The following is a 13,359-nucleotide window of genomic DNA, read 5'->3' as shown; positions in this document are numbered from 1 at the left end:
GAAAATTAGGGGTGTCAATGGGTATGATACGGGTCGAGTGGAGATATTTTCATATCTCGTTATGATAATGAAAAAAAATCTTTACTCTTATCTGTTTTTTTGAATACGGTACGGGTCGGATAAATGGATAAAAAAATGTAATTAACATTTCGATTTGTGTTTTCAATAAAATATTTTTCAAAATAAGAAAAAAAAATAATAATGAATACAACTAATTTGTATTATGCAAATTTAATAAAATATAAAAAATTTATTGTATCATGTATCATCTTCATACAAATATATATCTATATATATAATTTTATTTTTTTTAAATTATCTTATACGAAAACTGGTAAGATAACAAAAAAAAATCATTATCCTTACCCGTACCCGATTAGCTAACGGAAAAAAATCTTACCCTTACCCGTGTTTTCAAATACAATATGGATCAGATAAACAGATAAAAGGGTTCCATTCACACCCCCTATGGAAAATACCATTTAAATTTTCATCCTTATTAGAATGTGTAAAATAAATTAGATTATAAATTATTAATGTAAAATAAATTAGACTGTGTAAAACTGCCCTGATCGTCAGGCTCACGGGCGGCCCAGATCCTCTAGCAGACCGCCCGTGGGACCAGACCACCTGGGGTCGGGCGGTTCTCTATTTTTTTTTTTTTAGAGATCTTAATATTTTGATTTAAATAATTTTGTGAATAAATTTTTTTCTTGTATGCCAAAAAATAAGACATTTGATATATTTATGAGTGAGATGTCGTAACTCTTTATAACTTTGATTTGATTTGTCAATTAGATATCACAATTCTAAAGATAACACTAATTAAGGACTTGGCCTTGATTCTTAATAATTTATTTTATTCAAATATACACAAGAAAATATGGTTAGATTGCATCAATGATGTCAACTTCTTTATTTTTTTTAGAGAATAATTGGAGAGCGAGAGAGAGAATAATTGAATTATTTGATTATTGTCAATATATACCATTTGTTCGGAGATAGGCAAATGAATACAATAAATAGTAAATGCATTTTAAAATAATTATATGGATAATTCTTGAATAATCTCTTAGGCTTTTGACTAAACAAAATACCGATCGTTGTATGTCTACCGTCGAACGAAAACTTAATCTGAATTTTTGAGGCACTAAACGACGTTTTTTTTTTGAAATTTTGATGCTTTGGATGCTCAGGGGTTCCCTCGAAGCGATATTCAGATCCGTCTCGTCCCCCCTTTCCGAAAAGTGGTCATACGCGCAAATCCGACTTTCCTAGCTAAAGCTATGGCTGTTTAAAGTTTTTTTGAAAGCTAAACTTTAGAAATTCATAACTAACTGTAGAAAAATTCAAATAAATTGAAATTTATGTCAATTCTGTGTATTTTTGAATGCTCTACATACTGGTGTAATCACTTTTGCAGTTTGATCCCTGTATAAATTCATACTTGCTGATTTACTAGCAAATGTCAAATTTGATGTTTTTAGTGCATTGCACTATACCAGTGGCCTTTGCCTAGTTCTTGACTGCTGAGTTTGGACTTGGTACCATACCAGAGTTCAATCTAAGGTGTTTGAGCATGGACAGATATCTAATTTAAGGTTTGAACATAGTTTAGTAGCTCTAAACTACTGTTTTAGCACCAGAAATAAAGAGAAGAAGATCAATAAGCTGTCAGAGCTTGAAAATTTTGTAATCAAGGCCAAGTCCTTAATTAGTGTTATCTTTAGAATTGTGATATCTAACTGACAAATCAAATCAAAGTTATAAAAAGTTACGACATCTCACTCATAAATATATCAAATGTCTTATTTTTTGGCATACAAGAAAAAAATTTCTTCACAAAATTATTTAAATCAAAATATTAAGATCTCTAAAAAAATAATAATAAATAAAAAAATAGAAGACAGTCTGGTCTTTAGCGGACTGTCCTTGACCCGGGCGATCTGCTAGAGGATCTGGACCGCCCGTGAGCCTAACGGTCGGGGCAGTTTTAAAAAAATATTTTTTTTGAAGGTTATTAATAAAAATGGCCGTAAATAATTTGATGCGTCCGGCGATTAATAAAAAAGTTCCACATAGGTAGTGCAGTGGGGGGTGAATATTTTAACAGAGCATATTTTGCTTCATCCAGCGCACTGACTATTTCCCCATACAATCAAAATAGTGATGCATATGGTTCGTGCGCTGCATGAAGTGAAAAAAACTCTGTTGATATTTTTACTAGGCAGTGGTGGCGATCGATCGGGTCGAGCAAAATTTTTCTATAGATAAATCTTAGTCTGCCACGTGGCGATCCTTCAGCCTCAGCTGACACTACGCTCCAATTTGTTAGAAGAAAATGAAAAGACCGAATAGAGATTAGAGGCTACTTATCCGAGCTTCTCGGGTGAGAAGCCATGGCGTCTCTTCTCCCTCGCACCTCACCACCTCTCACAAAGCACCATTATTTCCCCTCCTCTTTCTCTTACAACAACCCCATTTCTCACCTCAATATCGCCACCACAAAACAGAACAAACGACTTAATTCAAAATTCAAAGCTTTCTCCAATGATCTCCTACTCGATGCCCTGAGTTCTCTCGAATCGAATCCCCTGCTTCCATTTCTAAAACAGGGCATTTCTCAATTCGAAGCAGTTCAATCTGGTCTGACAGAGAATCAGAGACTGGAGACGTATATCTTCCTGGGTTTAATTTGGGTTTACTTAACAGCGAGACCTGGTGTCTTAATCGGTGCAATTGATGCATACATATTTGCACCATTGCAACTTGGACTGGATAGCCTTCTTGGTAGAAGGAATTATCAAATGAGCGATTTTTTGGTGGGACAGAAATTAGGAGAAGGTTCGTTTGGTATTGTTTACGCTGGTGCGATTGTACCAAAGAATGTTACCGCAGAGGAGAAGGTGACGAAGAGAGGCAAGGGGATTACTAAAAGAATTGATGGGAAATTCAAAGAGAAGGTCATTTTGAAAAAGGTAATGTTCCTAATTATGTCTTTTAGAAAAGCTACAGTATAGGTGTTTAAACGGTCAGTTCGGTTAAAACCAAATTAAAAATAGTCAAATGAAAATTTTGTTCAGTTTTCAAAATTCTAAATAGGCAGCTCAATTAAACTTGTTAATCGAATAACAACTGAATTAAACAAACTGACGTGAATTTCAGTTTCTTTAGTTGAACCGAAATAAGAAAGATTAAACCAAAGTAATTCAAAAATAAACTTAACCGAAATACCAAACCATTTAATCCAAAATTTGTTGGTTCGGTTGAATACCAATAAACCGGATACAATGAACACTCCTAGCTACAATGCAAACAGAATGCACTTGAGTCTAATGAAACATGTTGTGTGCTTTTGGTTTCTATTTTGTTCTCTTAATTAAATGAAATTTCAGGTAAAAAAAAATAACAATATGCACTTGGACTTGGACTTGGCTATTCAATTTTTTTCATTTTTATGAAATATGGGACTTGGTTATTATTATATTTTTGCATTTTGATGAAATATGAAATTTAGGTGAAAGTGGGGACGAAAGGAGCCAAGGAATGTGGAGATTTTGAGGAATGGTTCAATTATCGCGTATCAAGAGCTGCTCCAGAATCATGTGCTGAGTTTCTTGGTACTTTCGTTGCAGATAAAACATCATCTGAATTCACCAAGGGTGGCAAGTGGCTTGTCTGGAAATTTGAGGTGCATAATACCAACTTAATTTTGACAATATGTGATATTTCAATAGTTCTAATATTATGGCTGTGATTGAGTGAATTACCAACATTATCATACTCCTGGTTTGGCTCATAATTATAAAAAGAGGGGAATTTCATGTATACCCTTGAAAAATTTCGGAATTACATATCCCCCCCCCCCCCCCCCCCCCCCCTAAAATTCATAATATCATATTTACCCTTCTTAATTTCAAGAACTCACAAATGTACCCACTTAATTGTATTTCTATTTAAGCTAATTTAAATTTATAAAATACCCATTTTACCATATATTAAAAAATATATATATGTAGCATGCTTAAGAGAAAGGTTCAGTCTTCTAATTGGCTGATTTTGAGGGTAATTGGTTCATTTTCTTACTTTCGTGATGCACACTCAATGGTATGATGTCACTGTGTATGCCTCACACACAAGTAGAGAAATGAATCATTTGCCCTCGAAAACCAACCAATTAGAAAAATGAATATTTTCTTAACAAACTAAATATATATATATTTTTAATAAAGGGTAAAATGAAAACTTTATAAATTTAAAATTAGTTTTAACAGAAAAGACATTAAATTAGATAAATTTGTGAGTTTTTTAAATTTAGAAGACTAAATATGATATTATGAATTTTACAGGGGAAATACATGATTTAAAAGTTTTTGAAGGGTATACATGTAAATCCCCCTTATAAAAATGTTTTTTTTTATCCAAATTTTTTAGTATGTTACATCCTATCCTGGTTACCATGTTCAGCATAAAATTAGAATCCCCTCTTGATGTCAAACTTAACACAGATTGCCATTGTTGGCGGAGCAATGATGGTAGAACCAAAATGGTATCAGAATGTTTAACAATTAAGATAATAATTTTTTCTTCATGGATCAAATGAAAAGTTTATGATACTTTTTTGAGCATTCTCTAACTTTGTAATTTACAAAAAAAAAAAAAAAAAAAATAGGGAGACACAGACTTAGCCAATTACATGAAAGACAGAAATTTCCCGTTCAACCTCGAGTCTACTATGTTTGGCCGGGTGCTGCAAGAAGTGGACTCGACCAAGAAAAGTGCCCTAATAATTACACAAATAATGAGACAGATAATAACTTCTTTGAAGAAAATCCATGACACTGGTATTGTTCATAGAGACATAAAACCAGCCAACTTAGTTGTGACAGCAAAGGGGCAGATAAAGCTGATAGATTTCGGTGCAGCAACTGATCTGAGAATCGGTAAGAATTATGTACCGAATCGGGGTTTGCTAGACCCTGATTATTGCCCGCCTGAGTTGTATGTTATGCCAGAGGAGACACCTAGCCCGCCTCCTGAGCCCATTGCGGCTATTCTCTCTCCTATTATTTGGCAGGTGCTTTACTTCTTTTCCCGATTTGCACATTGTTATACAATATACATTCAACTTACCTTGGTGGAGTGTAGCTGTATATACTATTGTGGTATTGTGTGATCTTTGTTATATTTTAGCACATTTTTCTATTATTAAGTATAATTTTATTGCACTTACAGTATATTTTACTTGTGTAGCTTAATAGCCCCGACCTCTTCGATATGTACTCAGCTGGGATAGTGTTAATGCAAATGGCGGTCCCCACACTTCGATCATCTGCTGCTCTAAAAGCCTTCAACTCAGAGCTGAAGAACGTGGATTATGATTTAAAGGAATGGCGAGAGCTGACACGCTCCAAACCTGACCTGAGAATTCTAGATATTGACAAAGGAAGGGGATGGGATTTGGTGACAAAACTAATTTCGCAAAGAGGGTTTTTAAGGCGGGGCCGGCTATCAGCCTCTGCTGCTTTACGGCATCCTTATTTTCTTCTGGGTGGTGATCAGGCAGCGGCTGTTTTGTCAAAACTAACATTGAGCAAATAGGGTTGTGTTGGATAATGTCGGGGTTTCCTTCTTTTATAATAAAGAAAAAAGAAACATTGAGATGGGATGTAATGATTTTTGGTTTGTGCATTGTAAAAAGTTATAACATGTGTTGTTATATTGTCCCAAGTGCCTGCTTTAAATTTACAACAATAGTTTTACAAACAGCAGCAATTTTAGTTCAGAAAATACAAATGTTTTTACCTTTTCATGAAGAATTAAAATCCTCTCATTTAAAATGCAAGCCCTGCTTACAACATAGTTTTAGAAACAGCAGCAATTTTAGTTCAGAAAATACAAATTTTTTTACCATTTCATGAAGAATTAAAATCCCCTCTTTTAAAATGCAAGCCCTTTGGGGCTGCTGATGGACTGGTACACAGGATCAGGTACAAACTGGTACAAGAAACAACACTAGTGCTGGATGCTAAGGGGTTTCTGGTGGAATTTCTTCCCAGGGTGTCCAGACTGGTACAGGTGGATTGGTACAGTCCTTGACTGTACCAGTCAGGGTTGGTACTGCACAGTGCCCATGAGTAGTGATGTCTCAGTTCCTGTACTTTCAAAACGCTTGGTTTGCTTTTTCTTTGGATCTAAATGCCTTTGCTCTGTTTCAAAGATAAGAGAAAATGCAGACGCATTGTCTTGCTGATGCAACTTTTGTGCTGTATATGAATCTGTACTTAATGAGCTATTTATAGTACAAATAACAGTGCAAAGTTTAGATCTTCTGTTAACTTTAATATTTTTTTTTTATATTTGCAGAAATTCTTCAATAATATTTAATGCTTCTAACAAGTTACTATCGATTGTACTTATGATCAGAGATCCAAAGTCCAAACCTTTTTCTGTATAACCTGCAATTGAGGAGCTCTCAGTACAAGTACCGATGGCATTATTCGAACTATGAGACACATTTAGAGTACCAGTACCAGATGAATTCAGATCAGGTGAGGTACTAAGTCTGCCATGTTAGATCCAGACCATTTAACTAGATATTGCACGAATCTTAAAGCGCACCCTCTTATATTCTACATAGGCCCCAAAAAAGACTATGGCCCGGATATCCCCTGCGGTACTGCAGGGATAGTCACTCAAACTTCAACTAGAAATATTATTGTAAGAGCAACCTAAATTGAACAAGGAAATGTACAAAATCAAGCCCTTTTTTCTAATTCGAAACATACATAATTAAGAAATGCAAATCATAAAAAACAAAAAATTCATTAATCTGTTGACAGATAATACTTCGCTAAAACTTCCATTTTTTTGTCAAATTGGTCTCTGTAGGCACCCACAAGTGTATCGATCACTGTCCCCCCAATCAAGAATAAAAATGTTGGCGTAGCCTCAACCACATAAGATGAAGCCAGTTCCTAAAACAGTAAAAGATTTTTTTAACAAAGATTTAGTAAAAGGACTTGAAGAACAAGAGAGTAGGTAAATATAATAAGCTGCTGCTACATTTAATTTAGATTTTTACCTATGTTGGTCATATATAGTAATGATTTAAAATAGAACTTATGCAAAGATATGATAAAACTAAATGACAGGCTTTGATACTATGCATAGCGCAATTCGTATTATAGATCTATATCTGAATTTTCAAAATATAAATAGTCGATCTGAACCACTCAATATGATCTCTATATGAATATTTATTAGTATGATTACTTTCAGTTTAAGTAGGAAATTACTACTTTATGGTGTAGAATCTTTAAATCAAGTGATTGTTTACCTATCTAAAAAATTAATATAAAAATATATAAAACTTGGTTTTCAAGTATATTTTCGTGTGAAAACTATGTTGAGTAACTAGGACTGATTGTTTAAACTTTAAAAAACAAAGATATAGATCTATAGTACAGACCAATGTGCGCTATGCATGGTATTGTAGTTCCTCGAACTAAGTTATAACATGACTTACATCCAATTCATCCAAATCAACTGCCAAGAAGAGAAAATTCGGGTATTTCTTTGATGATTCAATATAGAATTTGCTTGCAACTATACATGGTCCACACCAGGATGAATTAAAACATACAACAACCTATAAAGAAAAATACAGTAGAAATTTGTAATTCATCTAGAATCAAGTTTACGAATATGCAAAAATTTATACTTTCTGAGGTAACAAAAAATTTGAGTTTAGATCTGGACCGTTCAATAAGAATCTGGGCCACGGGGCCTCTTTAATATTCGTGCCAAAGAAGATCAAACGATCTGGATCTAAACTCAAAATTGCTATTATCTCAGGTGATATGAATTCCGGCAAAACCTGTGTCCAAATTAACTGGGTCTTGGAGTTACATTCCACAAAAAATTTAAAGGAAAAAATAATATAAGAAAATTTACTATGCCGTTGGTTTTGACTGATTCAGATATTATCTTCTCCAAACTTTCTTTACTCTTTATCACACATATGTTGCTGCCACTGAAATCAAGCTCTTCATCTATATCATTAGGGTAGCACTACATCAGTGAAAAACTGTATGATCAGTTTTTGAAATAGAAAAGAATATTATGTTTCATACTTCATAAATATTTAGGCTTGTCATAGTGCATAATACATTTCAAATTTCTTTTTAACATTACACTTATATAAAATTGTCTTAAGAAGAAAGTATAATTTTTTTTGTCTTGAATCCAATAAATGCAAAATATAACTTACTTTCCAACAGAAATTCCCCATGCTGATGTTTCAGGAAAGGATTCGACAAGTTTATAGTATCATGCAAAGAAACACGAACAAAAAAAAAGTGAAAAAAAGCAGAAAAAGAAAAAGGCATGTGAGAAAATTTGGTTTCTATAATAGGAATTTGTAGAGTATGTACCTCAGTAAAATTATCTGGTGGTATATATATCGCATCAACAAAAAATAGAAGCCTGAATTCCCTAAAGAACGATGAAGCGTCAATCTTGCATCGATACTATTTCTTCACAAAAAATGAGACAAAATCCTTACTCGTTTCTTGCCTAATTTATAGGATTAAAAAAAAATGAACTTGCGTAATTTGTAAGATAAGAACTTTTTTTGTTAAGTTTCAGATAAGAAAAAGGAAGGAAGACTCACTGCAGAAATAAGTCCAACACAGAGAATTCGCGAAACAGAAAATTGTTATAACAGTGGTAATGACCCATAATTTTGTGATTTATAGTAATTTCTAATAATATACCCTGGATGTTACTAAGTTTATTTGTTTAATTACCTGGTAACTTAGTTTCAAAACCTAAATTAACTCCCTGTTAGACTTGACTAAGTTAACTGGTTTGTGATTTATAATAATTTTAAATAATCTACAATGGATGTTACCAAGTTTTACTGGTATACCTGTTAACTTAGTTTGAACTTTCAAGACCCAAGTTGGTCTAATTATAGTAGCAAGACCCTTAACCAAATGAAGAGACCTTCTTTTATTTCAAGGCAATACATACATATATAAATTTGATTTGTATTCTTCAATGCTATACATTTGTATAATATCGGTCGTGTTCATCCGGCAGCAATTCAATATAGTCCATATATAGGAGAAATAATCATATTAAATTGTGCAAAAGCAGGCCTCTGGTACGAAGAAATTTTTTTGAGAAATTTCAATAATGCATTACAAAACAAAAGAAGGTGAAAAAGGAGATTGTGACAACTGCTTTATCTAATTTGGTAGGTAAACTCATAGATGATTTTGGTTCAGTGCATGGAACTTGGAAAGAGAAAGAGAGAGAGGGAGCAACTAACAGTGAAAAGAAGAGAGAAAACAACCTTTTAAGTGTTTTCTGTATGTAATTGCTGTCAGTTGGTCACCTTACAAGACTGGTTCAGAGGACAATTACATACAGCATCTCATGTGCACTGTTGATCAAATGATAATAACTGAAAATGATTCAATCACATTTCAAATCTCAGTCGGTTGAGCATCTCCAGCCGTTTATTTCAAAATGAAAAGACCTAATTAAGGGTAAAGATATTGACAATGTTGTTATGACTTCATGCAACGCACATTCAGAGTCAATAAAATATAATATGACATGTGCACTGCATAAAGCTAAAACAACACTGTCAATATCTTTAGTCCTAATTAATCCTAGTTATTTCCATCATGCAAGAAATGGGGTGAAAATATTGACAACGTTGTTTTGTTTTGGCTTTATGCAATGCACCAACAACATAGTCACAACAAAAAAATTTATAGTATACCCATCAAAACTTTTAAAATAGCCAATTTCTCCATCAAAACATCTTAATATCCAATATACCTATAGAAATTTAACTTTCTTACTTCCATCCCCTTTTATTCATTAAATCTATTAATTAATTATTTTAAATTTTAAAATGTCAAATATACCCCTTCCTTTGACCTGATCTATCATCTATGATATGATTCATTAAACTAAAAGGGTTAGAAGAAGAATTAAATCAATCTCCACTTCTGCATTTTTGTTTCCCCTCCTCATATTGTATCAATCTACACTTCATATGCCCGAACAGGAAATTTTCTTAAATTGTAATCAAGTTCCTACCTCCTTCGTATCTCCTTCCCAGTTCCCAAGTGAGGGAAAATATTAGAAGAATGATCCTCCGTATTTGAGCCTTTGTTTCTCCTTGTACTTATAAAGCAAAGGCTGATAGCCTGATATCAACGAGAATTTTATTCAATACGAGTATTCAACTGAAGCAAGTAAACATCGCCTCCCAATCATATATCATCAAAGTATCATGTTTTCAAAATATCATCTTCAGTACCAGGAATGACAATGCATAATATTACCCCTCAAAAAATATGCCGCTCCCTATGATTATTGATTAGTAATGCATACTTTCTTGATTCTTCACAAATTTTCTCTCTGGTATCGTCATAATATTGATTTTAAGTCTGGGTCTCTATATTAGAATAATTGTGCTTTTGTGCTTTTTCTCGATGAATTGAAGCAATTCTTCGATTCAAGAACCCTATTAATTTTTAGTATAGATCGCCACTTTTATTTTATGAAGGTATTATATAGCTGTGTGTTATCTTATTTTTAGTAATTGAATTAGTCGTTAATAGCGAGAATGCCCATTTTTATGTCAAAGCCTCCGCTCCTTTTTATTTTTTTGAAAAGATTGACGGTGACTGTCAATTTAGTACTACCATAAGGCAGTGTTACAACTCTCAGCAAGAGCAACCCCATCAAAAGTGAAACAAACAGAAACTCAAGCATTTTCTTGTACCAGTCAGAACCCAGTACCGGTCAGCAACAGGTACCGCACCAGTATCCTGATTTTTGCCGCGCCTAGAAGTAGGCCTCCACTCCACATTAAGGATTAAAGCAATTCTTTTGTCCTGTTTTGAAGAATTGGAGCAATTTTTCAATCTAGAATAATGGTGCTATGTGATCTCATTAAGGATAATGGTGTTTTGAACTTCTAAGGACATTTTCATCATTTGAAAGGAAAGGCATATCTGTCATTTTAAATTTTAAAACAATTAAATAATAGATTTAATGAATAAAAGGGGATGGAATAAAGAAAGCTATTTTTTATGAGTATATTGGATATTAAGATGTTTTGATGGAGAAATTGGCTATTTTGAAAATTTGTATGGATACACTAGAAATTTTCCAAAAAACAAAAAAGAAATTATGAAAAACAGAATTGTTAATATATTTACTCTGACAAATGGTTGAAACGGAATCCTAAATCATCCGTTCAAGTTATTTAATCCAAGCACTATTGCAAGTCATTGACACACCGACCTCAACAAAACAGAAACTGGTCCAGTGAATGATAAAAACTAAAAAGTAATGGTGTCAGCTTATCATGAACAATTTCGCACGCTTTTTTTTCTGAAAAACTATATAACAGTAAATCATGACCGTAGAGAGAGCGAGATCAAAGGTGCAAAACAAATGGTGGGGTTGAGAGAAACAAGCATGAGCAATGTGTCTCCTGCACAGCTGCCCCTGCCAATCTGAGAAAATTGAGCTGCTTTTTTGTATGTCTTGTGAAATGGGGCTCCACCGGTTACATTAATTGATTTTTTCTAACTTAGCCAGATCTTGATCTGACCCTTTGCTTAGAGCCTTAGATCTGTAATTGAATGACAAAGATTTTCCGTACGGGCTTTACAGGCCCAACTGTTATGCTTCCAGTGTGGCCCATTTTTGGTGGCATCCAGAAAATAGTGTTTTACTTGGGATTCACGCCTCTTCTTGCTTTCATTTATTGCCCTACAACCTACTAGTTATCTGCTGATTTTTTTATATAAATAATATAAGAGGAGGGTTCAAATGCCTCCATGTTTTTGTGTCTCCATCATGTCTCTATCTCTTTTTATTATTTTCAAAGTTCAAACAGTCGATCCGAACCGCTCAATCTAACCTCCATACTAAAATATGTTTGGAGACCAAATTTTATATTTTTAGAAATTTTTTTACTATTTTTTTAGATAGGTACAAAAATACTGTTATTAGATGGTTCGGATTTACTGATTTTGTACCTATCTAAAAAAATAGTAAAAAAATTCCTAAAAATATAAAATTTGGTCTCCAAACATATTTTAGTATGGAGGTTAGGTTGAGCGGTTCGGATCGACTATTTGAACTTTGAAAATGATAGAGAGAGATGGAGGCATGATGGAGGCACAAAAACATGGAGGCATTTGAACCCTCCTCATAATATAAAAAGGGTAAGGCTACGGTGCTATGGGTTGTATAGAGGGCTACGGTGCTACGGTTCAATATTTGAATTTTTAAAATTCTAACAGTCGATTTGAACCGTTCATCTTGTTCTCCATATTAATATGTGTTTGGAGACCAAATTTTATATTTTTGAAAAAAATTTACTATTTTTTTAGATAGGTAGAAATTCAAATATCTGAATGGTGCATAATTTTTTAGATCAACTAATTTTCTATCTATCTAAAAAAATAGTAAATTTTTTTCAAAAAATGTAAAATTTGGTCTCCAAACCAAGGTTCTAAATAGCGATTATAGCGGCATAGCGGGGAGACAAAAAAAAAGCTATTGCGAATAGCGTAGCTATAGCGAAAGCTGTCACACATAGCGATTTTCCCTTTTCAAACTTTATATTCTATATTTCTACTAATTATCAACATAATCAATATTAGAGAATTGATGTAACAACTAATCTAAGTCTATACTTTTTATCAATTACGCAAATAAGAGGAAAAAAATCTAAAAAGTAACATTATTTAATAGTTTATACTTCATGGTATTACATATTATAATAGACAAAGAGCAATTAATTTTATAAGGTAAAGGAAGTCAATATACATATTTAAACATTTTATAATTATAATAATAATCAAAATCAGCTTTCAATTGAAACGAACGATAATAATTTTACAAATGAATATTATAAAAAAAGTAATCAAAATGAAGAATTAGTATTTGAATATTTCTCGATATAGAATGATAAAATAAATCACAAATAAAAATAGAAGCATATAGTTTGGTTTAGTATACTTATCGTAGAAGACCATGTAGCATTAGAAATAATAATAATAGAAGTACAGAAGTCCATATAAATTGCAAAAAAAAAAAAATCATGTAGCATAGCGGTAGCTATAGCGAGTCTCATATAGCGGTAATAGCGGTCAGCTATTATAGCTATATTGGTCGTAGCTGAGTTAGCGCAATTCTATCTTATAGCTTAGCGTTTATGGTCCGAAAAAGCTATAGCGCCGATATAGCTAGCTATTTAGAACCCTGCTCCAAACACATATTAATATAGAGAACAAGAAGAACGGTTCAGATCGA

General features: G+C 33.0%; 1 protein-coding gene and 1 long non-coding RNA gene across 2 annotated transcripts; one reads left to right on the top strand and one right to left on the bottom strand.

Moving 5' to 3' along the window:
* Nucleotides 1–2,307: 2,307 nt before the first annotated feature.
* STN8 (Protein kinase superfamily protein) lies at nucleotides 2,308–5,727 on the top strand. Its single transcript, XM_078324867.1, has 4 exons — nucleotides 2,308–2,978; nucleotides 3,518–3,691; nucleotides 4,673–5,077; nucleotides 5,254–5,727. Exons 1-4 carry the CDS (start codon nucleotides 2,400–2,402, stop codon nucleotides 5,599–5,601), a joined length of 1,506 nt encoding a protein of 501 aa, XP_078180993.1. The 5' UTR covers nucleotides 2,308–2,399; the 3' UTR covers nucleotides 5,602–5,727.
* A 1,806-nt stretch (nucleotides 5,728–7,533) lies between these two features.
* On the bottom strand, nucleotides 7,534–8,303 carry LOC144548494 (uncharacterized). Its single transcript, XR_013509371.1, has 3 exons — nucleotides 8,273–8,303; nucleotides 7,957–8,073; nucleotides 7,534–7,651 (listed from the first exon to the last, which is right to left on the bottom strand). It is a non-coding gene; the product is annotated as an uncharacterized LOC144548494 (long non-coding RNA).
* Between the last annotated feature and the right edge of the window lie 5,056 nt (nucleotides 8,304–13,359).

The sequence above is a fragment of the Carex rostrata genome, chromosome 2 (genome assembly GCF_964058835.1).
Source record: "Carex rostrata chromosome 2, lpCarRost1.2, whole genome shotgun sequence".
Lineage (NCBI taxonomy): Eukaryota > Viridiplantae > Streptophyta > Magnoliopsida > Poales > Cyperaceae > Carex > Carex rostrata.
This window is presented reverse-complemented; position numbering and strand designations above follow the sequence as displayed.